Here is an 18,508-nt window from a genome sequence, read left to right as displayed (position 1 = left end):
GGCAGACTCATCTGTCTGTCACGTGTGGCATCACAGGCAAAGCGAGTCAGAAATTTACTCAGCTAGGCAACAGATGCCCCCCAGAGCTGCCTGCAAGGCAAGCTGGTGCCAAACATGAGACAAAGGATGAGAGAGTGAGTCCCAGTGATAGAAGAGAAGGGCGACAGGACAAAAAGATGAAGTCGGAACCCTTTTCCGTGCACAGCACGGCCAGGGACATATTCAGGGCCAAGGAGCTCAATGCTCTGCAGTCAAAAACTGCTAATGTGTTGACAACCAGCAAGCCAGGAAGCTCCCAAAGGATACGTGAGAATCACAGTAAAATAGAAATTACTGGGACCATTGAAAGCCCTGCACCAAAAAGACAAGCTCCCCAAGACCCGAAGTCATTGGATCTTAAGGAACATCTGTTTAGGGAATTAAAGTCGAAACTAGAGAAGAGGAATCAGAGCCAGGTCCAAGGCCAACACACTGACAGGTCCCCTGCCTCAGAGAGCTTGACTTACAAGGCCTCACTGACTCATGCCCACGGTGTCTCCAGTGGGGACATGGGAGCTTCCCAGGTGCTGCATGTCCATCTGGAGGACACTGGGATCAGCAGGCAGCAGCGGCAGGAGCCTTGGGTCCCTAAGAAAGACCGAAAGAGGTACGAGGATAAGAAATTCCCACCAGCTACAATGAGAGTGAGCCCTCCGGGCAGCAACAAAGAAGAGCTTGGTGGAGGGGATGCAGGGTTGGGGACATCCCAACCTACAAGAAAGAGTTTCCCTACTCAGATCACAGCATCAGAGGAGACGCTTGGGAGCAAGTCTTCCCAGACCTCATCACAGAAGGCACAGCCGCCTCCTGAAAGTCTGTTCAGAAAAAAGATGAACCACATTTTTCAATGGCTTCGTCCTGGGACAAAAGGCAAAAACCAAGAACATCCCCAGGAAAAGGGCAGCCCCATATCATCTGCACAGAGCAGAGGCCTGGTTAAAGGGAGAGCTGCCGTTACTGGGACCACCACGGCTCAGAAGACCAGGACGGTCCCTGGGAAGTTCCCAGTGGAGAAACTGGGGCAGCGGTGTGCAGCAGAGGTCACCCGCCCTCAAGAGCCCCTTCCTTCCCTGAGGAAGTTTGTGAAAACTGACCAGAAGGCAGAAGAGCAGGCCCAGGCAGAGCCCGTCCAGGGACATCCTTCCAACTACAGGGCTCCCTCCTGTAAAGTGCCAAGCACCAAGTCCCGCCACCAAGAAGTTGTCTTTGCTGGCCAGAATTATCCTACATGTTCTAGACGGATCAGGGACCAGAACAGACACCCTCAGAAAGTCATGGCGTTTAAAGATCAGCTATTGGATCAGAAGCGTCCCTTATCTGTGCCCCGCAGGGAGCATGTGCCCCATCCAAGCTCCACCTGCAGGCGTCAAGCCGGCCCAGGGGCCTCCAGCTGTTCTCACCACTGCTAAAGGCACTATGTTTAGGGATCCGTCTCTATGTCAACAGAAAACGCTTTTCCAGCGTTTCGAGAGCGGAAAATTTCCCACCGCAAAATAATTCCTTCTTGTGGAGAATATTAATTCTCCCCAATAAATGATTCTCTAATAATAGTGATGTCTTTTCTGTGTCCTGTGTTGGGGGCATGGGTTTCAGGTAACTCAGGGCTTGTGCTTAGGGAAAAGGAGGAGTGAGTTCAGCTCTTACTGATTGCTTCCTCTGGCTTCTAAAAGGTCACCAGTGCTCTGGAGCTCTTGTTGACAAAGAGATATCACGTGCCCCCAAAAGCCCATTTCCTCCCTGATGAAGTTTGAGGAGGTGGGCTCTGCCTCCTGCCTCTTCGCTTAGCCTTAACGAAAGTGTAGAGCAGCTCACACCTTCCGCTCACTGAATGTTTTACATCCTTCAGAGAGTAGGGAAGACAGGTGTTCTCTATCCGAAGAGGGTCAAGAATAGGTATGCAATTCATAAAACAACAATGAAGAAAAAACAGTGGCTTCATCATGATTTAGAGGTCAGTGACCAGAGGACCCCACAGGTGGGTGAACCCTGAATGGGATTTGGGGGGTGGGGGAGGGTATTGCTGCAGTGGATCCTGGGCTGGTGGGGGAGGGGCTAGGAACAGCACAGATGCGGCTTAAGAATCTGTCATGCGAGTCATATTAATGTGTTAGGGAAGAATACTTTAAACTTTACATTGAGGTTTCCCTACTGGAAAGGCACCTGGGGGAAGTGGTTCCCCTCTGTAGGTATTTCTTCAGACTGCCAAATGATATTTTGTTGCAGAGCAAAAGCATCACTCAGCTGCCAGTAGTAACAATGTTGACCAGGTAGCCACCTACCTCCCAGGATAAAATAAAGCGGAGAGTGAGGAAAAGATGACTTGGAGTAAGCGAGGAGGGAAGAAAAAATGAAGAGGGGAAAGGAGGACCTTGCTGGTAGAACAAAGCTTTATGCCTCATCATCCATATGGTGACCCTGTCCTGTTCCCCCTGCCCCCTCCTCAATCTGATCCAGGCATCACCACCTTGAGGCTGATCCAGGCACTGCACAGCACACTGATGCCTTATTCCAAAAAGGCACTGGGCTGTTCTTTGAATACTAAACAATATCTGCAGGGAGGTCATCAGGCATGGCATCCCCCTCTTTGGGGAAGGTGATCTTGCTGCCTTCCTTCCATCTATGCTTAATAGGAATATACAAGATCTTGCCCTTAGTGTGTACAGTTCACCTATCAGGATGGAAGTGCCGCCTCTGATATTCACGGCCTTGGTGGAGCCATGGCTGGTCTCCCCCAGAACACCTGCAGCTCATGAACCAGAGGTGAGTCCCAGACTGTGCACCAGGTTACAGATATATGGGGGTCTCACCATGGACTGCACACATACCCACCCTTACAATAGGGGTTTGGAGGAAAGGCAACTCCACTTAGACAGACTGGGACTCAAAAATTGGCTGAGTGTCAACTGGGGCAAAATTCAAACAGCATTATGATGGTGAGCGTTAAATACATTAAGTTGTAGACGTCTAAGTAAAATAAAGATGGCTACAAGGGTGGAAAAATAAAATACCAATTTTGTTTTCTAAAAACAACATGATTTTAAAAATGGAAGGGCGGAGAAAAAGGGAAAAATAGAATAAAATGATTGTTCTATAAGTAATAAGAGGGGGTCAAGATATAGGTGACAAACGAAATAAGACTCCGAGTAAGGGAAAGGAATTTGAGGACATTAGAAAAGATACAAGTATAATGGTAACTATTGTAACAAAACCGAACACGCACACGCGCACACACACACACACCACACAAATGGGGTGAGTATCCCAGAGGGCACTGGAGGTAGTTTTCCCAGAAAGGCTTGTGAATGCTAGGTGTTAAAACAAAAACCAAAAACAAAACCGGTGTCCACTACAGCCTCTCTCACTCCACACTTGTATCTTCTTGTCCAGAGTTATGCCATTGAACCCACAATGTCTGAAACTTGAGGTCAAAGAAAGAATGCAGATTCTGTGGAGGTCCTGGGAGGGGGATGGGGCCCAGGGCAGGAGACTTGAAGAGGTGAGGCGGCCATGGAGGGCTCTACCATCGATGTGGATAGACCAGCCAAAGACCAGCCTCTCAGTTTCTACATCATCTCATCTTAGGGTCCTTTACTTCCATTCCAGTGTAGTTACTGCCACACTGCAGAGCTTATCACCAGGAACACTTCAGCCATCCAGATTATTACAGTCGGACATTCCACCCCTTGGCCTCGTCTCTCATTCTTCTGATTCATATGCCCCTTGTTAACTTTTCAACTCCAGGCCCTTCATTTTTCCACTTACTCCTTGTCTGTCGGTCAAGCTCTTGTTTACATTTCCTCCCTCTCCGGGGTAGACTCGATGGTCTGTCAGCTAACCAACATTTAAAAAGCTCCGCTACTAATGGGCCCCATCCAATCCCTTTTAATCCTGCCTGTCTGGCAAAATCCCATCTCTCTGCCTTTCCCAGAAATGCCTTCCTATAACTAACTGATCACTATTGGATTAAATCTCACAATGGAGTCTACCGATGCCACAGTAAATTCAGCCCCAGCACTAGCTGGAAATCACTCACTCATTCCACAAAGAATTATCCCATGCTTACTAACATGAGAACAAGACAAATGGAGCTTAGGTCGCTGTTTCCTTATTCCATTCTCTCTCCAGGGACACTCAAATTTATTTCAAATCTCCTTCACTTTCCTCAAATTTAGGCTGTCTCCATTTGCTCAGTAGATGTGCTGGACCACTGATCACAGAGGAACTAGAAGTCAGGAGACAGGAACTTTCCGTCAATAAACCTTCACAAAAACCTTTTCCCGTTCCTCCTTTCCTTCTTTCCTGTTATATGAAAAGAGGTTTCCTTCCTAACCTCAATGATTACACTTCCTGAAATGTCCTTATTGAGAGAGCTAAACCCTCGTCTTGACGGACTGAGCCCCCTTGCCAGGTATCCTCTCGTCCCCTCCCTCTCTTTAGGAGACACCCAGCTTCTTTCATTATTTTAAGCTTTCTATTACAGAAATGTTTAAACATGCACAAGAGCAGTGGGACTTCCCAGGTACCCCTTACCCCACTTTCACAGTTATCATCTGGCACGTGTGATACGGCCCGTCTCCTACAGTACGGTTAAGGGGCAAAAGCCCATGGGAACATCCTGCCATCCGTCTCTCAGGTGTATGCTTTGTGCCCATGTCACAGCTCTCACGTTTCTTTGACATTTACTACCTGTGGAGCTCACTGACCCAAAACAGATGGACAGAGCCATGGGGAGGAAACGCACTGAGCTTCAGATGCTCTGGCCATCAGTTCTGCTCAGCCCTGTAGTCAAGCCTGAGAAGTCACTGAGTTAACTCCTCCCTCCACCCCACGCAGAAAGGAATCTTCCTAAGCAAATGCAGTGCATGGTGTTGCAGTCCCTCAGTCACACAGTGACTGCAGCACGTAGAGAGCACAGAAGGAGAAAACTGTACATGTGATAAGGACTTCACATCACCATGCAAGTGTTTTCAAAGATTTAGAAGAAAGTTTCTTTCCTGTAATACATTTAAAACGAGCTACTGTATGATGAGTTAAACACAGGAGATCAAACACTTTTTTATCTCCTCTCCTTCCCCAAAAGTAAAATATTACATGAAAAGATGCTCCACATCATTAGTCACCAGGGAAATGCAAATCAAAACCACTGTGAGATAGCACTTCACACACAGGATGGCTAGAATCAAAAAGTTAGATAATAGCAACTGTTTGAAGGCCGAGAAACTGAAACCCTTCTATGCTGCTGGTGGGTATGAAAAATGGTGCAGCTGTTTTGGAAAACCATCTGGCAGTTCCTCAAAAGTTAAACACAGAATTACCATATTACCTAGAAATTCCACTTCTAGCTATACACTCAAGAGAAATGAAAACATATGTCCACACAAGAACTTGTACACAAATGTCCATAGCAGTATTATTCATAATGGTCAAAAGACGGAAACAACCTAAACGTCCATCAACTGACGAATGGGTAAATAAATTACGGTATATCCACACAATGTAATATTTTTTGGCAATAAAAAGTACTGATACATGCTACAATATGCACAAACCCTGACAACATTATGCAGAAGTGAAAGAGGCCAGTCACAAATAACCTCATATGATTCCATTCATATGAAATGTCCACAACAGGGAAATCTAGAGAGAGAGGAAGTAGACTAGTGGTTGCTTAGGGCTGGGGGGATGAGAGGACAGGGGAATGACAGCTAAAGGTTATGAAGTTTCTTTTTGAAGTCATGAAAATGCTTTAAAATTGACTGTGGTGATGGTTACCCATCTGTGAATACACTAAAAATCATGGAATTGTACACTTTAAATGGGTAAGTTGTATGGTATGTGAACTATATTTCAATAAAGCTGCTAAAACAAGTAAAGGATTTAAAAAGAATAAGGCCCTTGAGGATGACAAGAAGGGGAGAAGATATGACAAAAGATGTCAACACAATTTTTGAAGACGGAAATCCGGTGCAGGAGTGGTAACTGACTAGCAGAGCAGAGGCAGTGCCGGCAAATCAACTCACACCACAAAACCCCAGAAGACGGACGACCCAGTGGCACCAGATAAGGAAGAAATTAAGGGTTTCATGCTGTACACGTGTTGAATATTTTGTTCTTTCCTTTGGTTCTTGTTTTATATTATGTATAATTTTTTTAAAAAAAATTTGGGGGGGATGCTCTTTTCCAGTATTTTGTGAAACCCTGTTGAAATGTTAGCACACTTTAAATGTGCAAAGAGGATCCAGGGTTTCTTGCCTGGGACAGAACCTGCGACAACTGTTTTAAAGTCACCACTGCACACTTCTGGGGTCTGGGTAGGCTAGCGATGGCAGGTGCGGGAATCAAAGCCAGAAATTTCAAAGGTTAGGCAAAATTTGGAACAACAGCCAATGGTCCATTTATAAAATGTATTTATTTAAAGATAAACTTGTGGAAAAGTTGCATGGATGGTAAACAACCATATACCCTTTATCCAGGTGTACCCATTAGTATTTTGACCCATTTTCGATATCTCTCCACTTTCTCTCTGTTTCCGCTCCCTCCCTCCCCTTTCTCTCTATATCAGCACACACACACACACGCACACATGGATGTCCATGAATGAGCCATGTCCGCGCCCGGGATCCAAGCCGGTGAAACGCTGGGCCACCAAAGCGGAGTGTGCAAACTTAACCACTCGACCATGGGGCTGGCCCCACCTGAAACTATTGTTGGTGGAGCTGATCTTGCTCAGACTTTAAAGGATGATTTGACAATCATGAGTCCTGGGGACCTTAGGGGCAGTCAGGACCAGACTTGCTATAAAAAAAAACAATGCCAGAGAAGCAAAGATACATAGAGGGATTTGTCTGAACAGAGACCTCCTGCAGTCGAGGGAGGGTACATGAGAGGGGTGGGCTTGAAGTGTACCTTCCTTTTGGGTAGAGACGATGGTGAAGCTGTGGATGAGGGAGAAGACAGGGAAAGAAAGGAGCTGTCATTACTGGTAAACCCTCTCACATGGGAGGGAAAGGATTGGGTGTCTGCGGCCAAGATAGATTCATCAGACTCAGCGAGGGAATGCGGGCAGGCAAAGGGAGGACATGACACAGGGCTTCATTCCAGCAGTTTAGCACTGAACAATGAAGCTGTAAAAGTTATAACTATTAAATGACTAGCTAGCGTGGGGGGAGATGAAATAAACATATATACACCATCAACAAAAATGACATTATTGTTTAAAAAGGTACAGAGATGTCAATGGGAATTTTGGGGAAAAGATAGAAAGTAGATGGGGAAAAAAATCATAAAACCTTTCATGGAAGAAGTAACCATAGGTGTGATTCAAAAAAATCTAAAGGTACTGTCAAATATGATTACAACTGTGCTCACTAGAAGTTATGCTAAAGAGAAGCCTAGTCCCTAAATCAAGATGAGTTTGACCCTGCAGGTCATGGTCCAGCACAATTGCTCTGTAAAATAATGGAAAAGTTTAAAATTTTGCTGGGAGGACGGGCTTTGGCAGAGAAAAAGAGGGAGCAGCAGGGTGAGACACCGTATGGGTGGAGGGGGCCAGATTTGAGAACCTTTAGAGGCTGACTAGCCTAAGAGGGATTCGGGGAAAAGAAGAACTACCAAACATTTTCAAGTTGTTTGCCCTGGGTCCACGGATGTGCCACGCCCTTGTGGCCCTCTTTCTCATGCTTTCTGTTGGTTGATACAGACTACTCTGTTCTCTCATGCTTTTGGGTGATAGTGGATTCTTTTGAGGAGATAACGGGAGGTGGGGCTGCTGCTGAGTGTATTTGTGGTTTCATACAGGTAAAAACACATCATGTATGAGGGGAAGTTTTAGTTGAAGGCCGAGTAGATCTTGGGGATGTAAATCCCTGGGCACAGGACCGACTTTCAAAGATGACGTGGGGGTCCAAAAGGAGATCACCAAGCAATAAAAGGCTCTTAGGTAACAGCTGGGTAACAGAATAAATAGAAAATTTCACCAAGGTGAAATATATGCTATGGTGAACATGTGGAGTTGGAAGATAAGTTGGAAGGATCTAAAGGGCCTCAGAGGGGTGGACTGATTTGCTGGCCTGGATGGTGGGGGAAGGGTTGTGGGTTCATCACTTCTGTGTTTTCCCCTCCCCGACCTTCAAGAACCTTTGGTGTCTATGCTAAAGCTCTGTGATGTGGGCCTGGAACTCTAGTCTAGAATGTGCACTCTTAAGGCCCAGCTGCCTGAGGTGGCAGTGCACTTCTGGTGATGCAGATCACCCTCTTTGTCTGAGGAATGTTAATGCACCATGGCTGAGCTCCAGCTTGAGTTCCTAGGTATTCCCATCCCTGCCTTCCTGTGTGGGGTGGGGCTCCTTCTTCTGTCACTCTGCTACCTAAAGAGGAGTCCATGTTTCCCAATATTTCGGAAAGAGAGAGACATCAATCAGGTAAGTAAATCAGGTCCCTCAGAAATATCAAATCTTTCTTTTCAAATAGATGCATTCAATGCTATCAATTTCCCCCTAAGTACTGCTTTTGCTATACCTTATAAATTTTAATAAGTTCTATTTTAATTTTCATTTAGTTTAAAATACTTTGAGACTTCTTCCTTGACCAATGTGTTTAGTAGCGTGTTGTTTAATCTCCAAACATTTTAGGATTTCCAGCTATCCTTCTGTAATTGATTCCTAGTTTAATTCCATTATGGTCTGAAAACATACTTTGTACAATCTCTATTTATTTTTGTTAAAGTGTGTTTTGTGGCCAAGAACGTGGTCTATCTTGGTGAATGTTCCATGAGCGTTTGAGAAGAATGAGTATTATCGGATGAAGTACTCTACAAAATGTCAATTAGACCACGTTGACTGATGGTGCTGTTCAGGTCAACTGCATCTATACTGATTTTCTGCCTGCTGAATCTGTCCATTTCTGAGAGAGAGGGTGAAATCTCCAAACATAACAATGGATTCAGCTATTTCTCTTTGCAGTTCTACCAGTTTTTGCCTCATATTTTGACACTATGTTGTTCGATGTATACATGTTGAGGACTGTGTGTCTTGTTGGAGCATGGACCCTTTATGGTTATGTAATACCCCTCTTTATCCCTGATAGTTTTCCTTGTTCTGAAGTCTGCTTTGTCTGAAATTAATATAGTTACTCCTGTTTTCTTTTGGTTAGTGTTAGCAGGGTACATTTTACTCTGTCTTTATTTGTAATCTATCTGTATCTTTATTTTTAAAGTGGGCATTTTGCATACAACATTTAATTGGGTCTTGTTTTTTTATCCACTGACAGTCTCTGTTTTTTAATTGGTGAATTTACACGATTTATGTTTAGTGATTCTTTTAAAATATGGTAGGACTCATATCTACAATGTCTATAACTGTTTACTATTCATTATATCTATTCTTTTTTCTTCTCTTTTTCTGCGTTTTCTGGTTTTAGACAAGCATTTTCTATGATTCCATTTTCTCTCATCTCTTACTATATCAATTGTTCTTTAAAAAAATTTCAGTGGTTGCTGTAGAGTTTGTAATATGCGTTTATAAGTAATGCAAGTCCTCTGTAACATTGTTTTCATTCCTTTCACTTATCCATATACTATAATCACCCAATACATCGTCACTATTATTATTAGCTCAATTGAGAATAAGAAAAATAAAAGTTTCATTTTACCTTAATTTATTCCTTCTCTTCCTCTTTTTAATGAAGATCCAAGTTATCATTTTCCTTCTCCCTGAGGAACTTTTAAAAAATATTTATTGCAGAGCAGGTCTGCTGCTGATGAATTCCCTCAGTTTTTGTTTGTCTGAGAAAGGTTTTCTTTCTCCTTCACTTTTGAATGATAATCTCACTAGATATAAAATTCTAGGTGGGTGGTGTTTTTTCTTCTTTCAACACTTTAAATATTTCACTCCACTCTCTTCTTGCTTGCGTGGTTTATGATGAGAATCCCACAATTCTCATCCTTGTTCCTCTAGATGTAGGGTGTTTATTTTCCTCTGGATTCTTTCAAGATTTATCTTTTGGTTTCCTACAGTTTGAAGACGATATGTCCAAGTATAGACTTTTTTAGTATTTATCTTGTTGGGGTCTTTTCTGAGCTTCTACAATCTATGGTTAACCTGTCATTAATTTTGGAACATCCTTGGCCATTATTACTTCAAATATTTTTCTACTCTGTTCTTTCTCTTTTCTCCTTCCGGTATGCCAATTACACATGCGACATATTTTGAAACTGTCTCACAGTTCTTGGATAGTCTGGGCTTTAAATTTTTTTTTCTTTTTCTCTGTGCATTTCAGTTTGCAAAGTTTCTATTGACATATATTCAAACTCACATATTCCTTCCTTGGCCGTATGCAATCTACAGATGAGCCAATCACAGGCCTTCTCCATTTCTTGTAGTGTTTTTGGTTTCTAACATTCCTTTTTGATTCTTTCTTAGAATTTCCCTCTGTCTGTTGACATTCCTCATCTGTTCTTGTGTGCCATCTATTTTTTCCATCAGAGCCCTTAACATACTAATCATGGTTATTTTGGATTCTATGTGTGATACTTCCAAAACCTGTGTCAATGTGAATGTGGATCTGATGCTTGCTTTGTCTGTTTAGACTGTTTTTTCTTGCCTTTTAGCATGCCTTGTAATTTTTGGTTGAAAGCCAGACATGCTGTATTAGGAAATAGGAACTGAAATAAATAAACCTTTAGTGTGAAGTTTTATGCTCATCTGGCTAGGTGTTGGGCTGTGTTTAATATTTACCATAGCTGTGCATGTCAGAGGCTTCAATTTCCTCTAGTGTCCTTGTTTTTGTGTTTCTTGTGTCTTTAGGTTCCCCTAAATCTCCTCCTTAAACAGAGCCAATGCCTTGCAACTCTTTCAGCTATGATCCCATCACTATACTGCAGCCCTGGGGACGCGGTGGGGAGGTGTTAAGGGAGGGGATATAATTAAATCTTTTAGTGGGCCTGTGTCCCTGGGTTGTGACCTTCACAAGTGTTTCTAAGCTTTTTTTTTTCTTTTCTTTGAACTCTTTAGATGAGACAGGAAGGCTACAGGGGGCTGCAGTTGGGTAATTGCCCTTCACCCACATGGGATAAGGCTTGGTACTCTTTTCCCCTGCTGAGGAGGCTTCTATTACGGAGCACACTCAGGGGATATTTCAAAATCCTTTCAAAATGGTAACCTTTCTCCCCCACCCTCCCGTGCCAGAAACATCAGAGTTTCTTCATGGTTCTTCACTGTGAGAACTTAGTAGGGTTCCTGGAAGTAAAACTCACGAGTAGGTGGGGCCTCCCCTTAAAAGGTCCTCCAGAAGTTTCTCACTTTCATGCTAGCCCACATGCATCCTCAGCAGTTTGTCAGTGTCTTTTACGTGTTTCTACCAGTTTATGGCTCTAGTGGCTTTTGCTCCAGGTAAGCTGATCTTAACTGTGATTCTCTGCATTCACCCTCTCTGAAGATTTTGGGTAGTAGTTTGCCCTGCAACCTCAATTCTCTGGTGACTTCAAGAAAAGCCATTGATTTTCAGTTTGCTCAGCTTTTGCTTCTCCTAAGGACCGTAGTAAAGACTCCCAAGATCTTTAAGTGTTGGAGCTGGAACCAAAAGTCACTCCTCAAAGGATAATTCTTTATTTTCCTGTTCCCTTTCTCACATTTTTAAATGAGTTTGGCTGGGCCAGAGAGACACCTAAAATGGGAAGTCTGAGGAGAGGACAGACCATTGCTCTCTTAGGGGAAGAGAACAGGCAGAACTAGGGCTTCAGGGAGGACTAAGGATTCCATTTAAAGCTCACAGACTATCTGGGTGTGCTGGTAGGTTCCCAAATAAAATCCCAAACAGTGATTCTGTAGTCCTTGATTCAGTTATTTAGCGTTTCAGATCTGTGTAGGAGAACACCGTTCCCAGCACTTGATCATGAGTCATCTTGCCATGTCAGGTGCCACTTGCCAAGCTTTCCTTCATGTTGGGCAGAGCAGGAGAACAGAGCTGAGTCTCTGAGCAGATGCTGGAGCAAGAGCTCTGTCCCAGGATACAGGGGCCTATCTGAGGAAGCACAGATGTGACTGTAGGCCTCAGAGTCTATGCCCTCCTTGAGCAGAGGACTTCTGACTGAAAATATCAAGTGTGGACCTCATAGCCAAAAATCCTCCTTCAAGGTTTTCAAAGCAGGAAAAACTGAAAGTATTTTATCACCTTTAAAAATTAATAAAAGGAAGGAACGCAAAATTATAGGAATTAAAATAGAGAGTCATATTATTCTTGGATAACAAATATCTGACTTTCCTAAACAGAGAAGTGAGACCAATAAGTCCCAGCCCTTCATTCTTTTCTTTTTGTTCTCAGTGTCAGGGCAGAGCCAAGAGGAGAAGAAAGCTGGAACACCAAGTGGTAAGGTTCTACCTATCCCACCTGAGCTCTCCAAGGGTGACCCTTCCTGTCCTTTCCATAAGGTCCCAGGTCCATGGTCTCTGAGGATGTCAGTCACTAGATACAGTCCCTCTCAGAAAACAGAGCCCTCAGAGGAGAGGATCATGGGAAAGCAGTCAGAACCTGAAACACTTCTCAGATTCCTGCTCTGCCCACATCTGGGCATGAAGCAGTGATGGACCTGGGCAATGGGCGTTTCCCAATAAGTGGCCATATGAGATGTCAAGAGTCAGAACTTCTGTCTCCTGACCTTGTGAAAGTACTTTGACTTCCTGGATGATCAGATTCTTCCTTGAAGTAACCAGTGACCTATGTTCCTCACATGGTGTTTTTGAGCCTCACATAGGATGACATACATATATGAATGAAAGCCCTTTGTGAATGATAAAGCAACATACATACGTGAGCTTTATTATTATCATTAACCGTGTGATCTTGAATCCCAATTCTTGGAGCTCTCCAAGTCCAATCTACCAAGGGTACCATACAGGACATTCTACTCTGCCTCCTAAAATATCTCTTTGCTTCTGTCTTCATCACTTTCCTGGTTTCCCAGGTTGGAGAGCTTGCCAGAGTGAAGCAGAGGAGGCAAGGAAGGTGCTTTCTCTGCTGCAAAGGTGACTAAACACAATCCTTCTTTCCTGTATCCCGCTTCTTAGCAGGGTCTAAGAATTTCTAGGGCCTCAGTGAAACGTGAGATTGATAAGGGAGGGAAAATCCTCAGATTTTGAAATCCAGATTGTGAAAGTCTTAGGGAGAAGGAAACAACGTAGATTGTGGGCTCAAGGAAGTGGGGGGATGTGAAAGGACACTATGCAATGGGTGCCCCTACCTTTGTCAGACCAGGGCCCCATACATTTGTTCTGGTCCTGGCTGCAGCTATGTATATCCTGTCTCCTTCAGTCCCTGGGGCCAATATCACGATACCACCTGCTTTCGTCAACTGCTATGTCCAGACCCCTCCTGTGAGGTGTGTAATAACACAACCATGGAGGTCAATCGGCTGCTGTTCCTGGAGGACCTGGAAGATGATGCTGCCTCTGTGTCCTCTCTGGCTTCCACAGCTTCTGGGACTGAGTCATCATTCACTCTGTCCTCCGCCTTCTCAGAAGTCCCTCCAGGAGACCTAACACCATCCCCTCCACCTGACCCTTCCCCACCGCCCCCCTCCGTTCTCTCACCTAACCCAACGACACCCTTAGCTGACTTTCTTTCACCCTCACCACCGGGTCACTCTATGACACCAGAGCCTTTTCCTCCCTTGGAGTCCAAATTCCCAGCAGACCATTCCCCACCCCAACCCCTTGCCCTTCCCCCTCTGCCACCACATGACACCCAGGCAACAGGTCCTATTCTCCAACCAGAGGCCACTCTGTCTCTGAATACGATCTTCTCTCTTGACCGCACCCTTTCCCAAGATATTAACCCCTTACCAAATTTGTCCCAGATAATGAATCCCACTGATTCACTGGCTTGTCATCACGCACCACCAAGCCTGTCTGTCTCACCACCGACAGACCACCCTTTAACTGTGACTCAATCTAAATCGGTTTCCATCTTATTGAAGTCTGTTCCAGAGAACTCATCTCCAGATAGCCCTGGTGGGTTGTCCACTTATGTCCCAACAGTCAGAGGCATTGACCATTCAAGTCTGTCAATTTCAGAATTCTCTTGTTGTCAGGCTCCTGCCAAGAACATGTTCCTCCCCACATTATCACACTCTGATTTTCAACGAGAGCAAGTTTCCCTCCATCTACCAGAGACCTGTCTCTGGGGAGACTCTGCTACCAATCACATGGAGGCCAGCAGCCATTCTTTCCTTGGCCTTAACGGCCAGGCATTCTTGGCAAGACAAATAAAAAAGAGAATGGATTTCCAGATATTACAGAAGAAAGAAAAGGAGGAAGGACTATTTTCCAAACAAATGTGCTCAGAAAACCAACGGATGTCTTCAGGGAATTCATTGCAGCCACTTGACGTACAAGACACCACAGCCCCCTAAACTGGCTGGGACATCACAGGCAAACCAGAGCAGCTGAGCATTTGTCAACAGCTACTGTATGTCAAGACTTTGGGAGAAAACTTGCAGCAGAAATATAACCAGCTCTTTTGGGGTCTTCCCTCTCTGCACAGTGAGTCCCTGGTGGCCACTCTCCTGGTTTCTAGTAGTAGTGCCCCACTAGGGTCTCATTTTGTCTTATTCAATGGAATCTGTAATGCTTCTGCAGTCAAGATGTGGGATCAAGAATCTCCACCACGTCCCCATTCTCACCCTCCTCCCCTCCCCGATGTACATCCGCAACCCTTCTCTCAGACCAACCCCCAATCCCAGCCCCCAACTTTCACTCAGGTCCAGCCCCATGCCCACCTTCAATCCCCACTCTCAATCCTACCATCTTCTTCTCCATCCCAGATTAGGGACCATGGAGTGTCTTTCCATAGGTCCCAGATTGAGTCAGACTCTCATATCTCAACTGAAAATCAACACCTGAAATGGCACATGTTGCAGAAGCAACAAGAAAGTCTGTGGGGTTTAGTCCCTGCATTCCAAAAATCTCAAGAAGCCACTTGTCCTCAAGCTCTCACCCCTCCTTTGGTCAGCCAGGCCTCCCATGCCTATGTACCAGTCTCTGTCCTTCCTGGCCATTTTCATATCACCAGTGAACCCCAGGATAAAATGGAGCTCCACATTCCAAGGAGGCTATTCTCACACTGCTGCCTCCATGCCAGTAGGAATCTAGAGTCTCTGTGTAAATGCACAGAAACATCTCAGCAAAAAGGCAGACATGCTCACTCACAGCTCCGTCAGCTTCAGGGCCAGAGTAGCAAGGATCGAGCAGAGACTGAATTGAGTTTCCCAGGAAGCTTCCATGAGACGATCTCAACAAAGTTTCAACTAAGGCAGGACATGAAGAGGAATCTTGGATATATCCTAGAGAAGAGCCCAGAAGATAGTCCTCCAAGGGTCTCAGATGCTACCTACTAAAGAGTCTGAGGGCTGCCTCAGAGACAAAAAGTAGCTGTGTGTGTCACTCAAGGAATTACTCAGGGAATGAACTCTTAAATGTCTCAAGGAAGGACACAGACCAGAATGAAATGAAAACCATTCTTAGATTACATCTAAGCCAGAAGTTTTGGCAGATCACTGCGGGGAGGAGCCCCCTTGGGGTGTGTCATTCATGGCTGGCTGAGGACAACCCATCCCCTCCTTCTGGGAGTTCCCAGAACAATATGGAAAACAGAAATTTGAAAAACATAACAGTAGGTGGGGTCCACCCCCAGATGACCACTCCAGAGCTTTCTTTTCTGGATCCCAACACCCGACAGGTGCTAGAAGCCCATATTATAAGGTTTCGTGTGAGTCAGAGGTGGGGCCTACCCCTCAAAGTTCTTGAATCCATAAAATCCTATAAGATGAGAAGCCAAAACATGGCCTCTTCCCCAATTTGACTTTCTCTCCTCAGCCACCTATATTTCTGGGGTGGATTCCAAAGCTGAGGTTTCCAAGCCCCCTGAGGGAAGCTCTAAAAGTTTTCAGGGAAATAAGGTGAAAACAACGAATTCAGTCCCCATCCTGGATCTTCCACTCCCTGCTACCTCATCTGTGGGCAACGAAGGACAGGGGTCCCTAAAACCATCCCACTCTGATATTGACCGGGAGCTTGCCAAGGACATCCAGGCAATCGAGCATGGCAGACAGACTTCAGAGATCCTCACACACAGCTTTATAGACAAAGTGAGTCAGAGTAAGACTGCCCTAGACAATAACAGATGCAGCTGAGAGGTGCCCACAAGGCAAGCTGGGGCTGGACATGTGCCAAGGGATGAGAATGTGAGTTCCAGTGATACAGAGGACATGATTCAGGGCCAAAAGATAGTGGAGAAGAATTGAAAACATTTTTCCACGTCCACCATGAACTTCAGGGAGATATTCAAGGCTGAGGAGCTGTGCGTTCTTACATCACAATCTTGTGACATCTTGACAACCAACAAGTTGGGAAGCTCCCAAATGGTAAATATCAATGTGAGCAAAGTAGAAACTACCCTGACCAGTGAATGTCCCTCACCAAAAATACCAATTCCCCAAGATTCCAAACCATCAGACATTAAAAAACAGCTCCCTACCGAGTTGAAGTTTCAATTGAAGAGCAAGGAACATAGCCAGCCTAAAGGCTCTCCTGCTGACATATCCCTTACTTCAGATAGCTTGCCTTCGACTCCTCACTGACTCAGTCCCAGAGCGTCTCCAGTGGGGACATGGGAGCTTCCCAGGTGCTGCAAGTCCACTTGGAGGACAATGGAGATTAGCAGGAACCCTGGGCCTCTAAGCATGTCTCATGGAAATGCCAGGATAGGAATTTCCCACCAGCTGCAAAGACGGTGAGACCTCTGGACTCCAGAGCAGGAGAATGTGGAAGCGAGGATTCAGGAGTTGGGACGTCTAAAGCCAGAAAGAAGAGCCACTCTATTGAGGACAGAGAATTAGAGGGCACTTCCCCGTGTCTGTCACAGAATGAACAGTTTCCTCCTGAAAGTTACTTCAGAAAAATAATGAGGCAGTTTTTTCAGTGGATTAATTCCAAGAAAAAAATCACAGGGCAGGAAAGTCCCCAGCAAAAAGCCAAGTTCACGTCAACCTTTGCACCACTCTGAGACCCAGCTCAAAGTGAAGCTCTCGTGAGCTGTGGGCCTCCTGAAGCTCATGAGCTCATGGCAGCCATCGGGAAGATCCTAGAGGAGAAACTGGCATGTAGATGCGAACCTGAGGCTGCAGAGTTAAGTCAGCAGAAGGGGGAACTGCAGGCCCAGGTAGAGCCTGATGAGGGGCATCCCTCCAACTACGGGGCTCTCTCTGACCCACAGCCAGGGGAATGGGCAAGGACCACATCCTGCAGCCAAGATGCTGTCCCTCCTGACAAGAGTTTTCGTACAAGGGTTAGACAGAAAAGAGACAGGATCAGACAGCCCTGGAAAGTTGTGGCCTTCAAGGACCAGCATTTATGCCAGAGTCAACCCCCTTCCTCACCTTACAGGGAGTCTGTGCCCTATCCAAGACCCACCTGCATGCATGATGTATGCCACGTCCCTCCGGCCACCCTCACCTCTAATGAAAGCACTGTGTTCAGAGATCTGACTCTTCTATTCAAACAGGAAATGCTTCTCCAACACTTCCAGGGAGGAAAAATGTCCCCAAAGAAATCATTCAGTCCTTGTTGAGAAAGCATTGCAGTTTTCACGAGAACACATCCTCTGACGAGAACCATGGTTAGCACAACCAAGGATACTGATCGTCCTCAATAAATGTTTCTGTTAGGAGAGAGTAGTGTTCTCTGTGTGGTGCTTTGGGGGAGTGGGTTTGGGGTTCCCAGCGCTTATGCTCAGGGAAAGGAAGGAGGGAAGTCAGCTCTGACTGATTTCCTCTTTCGGTTTCTGCAAGATGACCAGTCCCTTGTAGGGGGCCTGACAGTGGCTTTCTCAGTTTTATCTTGGGTCCTGTATTTGACCTTATTCAGATGCCCTGTACTTAAAACACTTTACTTTTTCATAAAAAGTACAAAAAGTTTACTCTAAAAACTTCCGGGCCTTTTCAAAATGAGAAAAACCCTTCAAGTCCAGAACTCGGCTCAACTTGTCTTTCCATCTGCTCCCTCACTATCCTGAACTATACAGAGCTGCAGGGTGGGATGCGTTCCTCTGGAAGGATACAGCCAGAATTTCCCCTTGTTGCCTCAGAAAGTTTTGGAATTGGAAGTGTGGGGGTGTTTAGGCCCTGAGGTGAGTGGCAGGGGGAAATGTTGCTCTTGGATCTCTTGGTGAGGAATGAATGTCACCTGCTCCTAAGAGCCTTTCTCTCCCTCAGGAAGTCTGGGTGGTGGGCCACGTCCCCACACCTCAGCTGACCCTAACGAAAATGGGGAGCAGTTCACCCTTCCCCTTTCTCTACCCTTCCTGGAGCAGAAGGGAGGAGAGAACTTGCAGCTCTGAAAAGGACCAGAGATATGAATATTTTCCTGAAAACGGTAACTTACCTTCATTTAGAAAAAGTTGCTGATTCCTGAGTATCTCA

At 45.3% G+C, this 18,508-nt stretch overlaps 1 protein-coding gene across 1 annotated transcript; it reads left to right on the top strand.

The window, feature by feature from the left end:
- Positions 1-633: 633 nt before the first annotated feature.
- On the top strand, positions 634-14,700 carry LOC139043278 (spermatogenesis-associated protein 31D3-like). Its single transcript, XM_070503517.1, has 2 exons — positions 634-13,058; positions 13,321-14,700. The coding sequence occupies exons 1-2, from the start codon at positions 12,823-12,825 to the stop codon at positions 14,441-14,443; spliced, it is 1,359 nt and encodes a 452-aa protein (XP_070359618.1). The 5' UTR covers positions 634-12,822; the 3' UTR covers positions 14,444-14,700.
- Positions 14,701-18,508: the final 3,808 nt, after the last annotated feature.

The sequence above is a fragment of the Equus asinus genome, unplaced genomic scaffold, assembly GCF_041296235.1.
Source record: "Equus asinus isolate D_3611 breed Donkey unplaced genomic scaffold, EquAss-T2T_v2 contig_197, whole genome shotgun sequence".
NCBI lineage: Eukaryota > Metazoa > Chordata > Mammalia > Perissodactyla > Equidae > Equus > Equus asinus.
The sequence above is the reverse complement of the archived record's forward strand: the minus strand, read 5'-3'. Positions and strand labels throughout refer to the sequence as shown.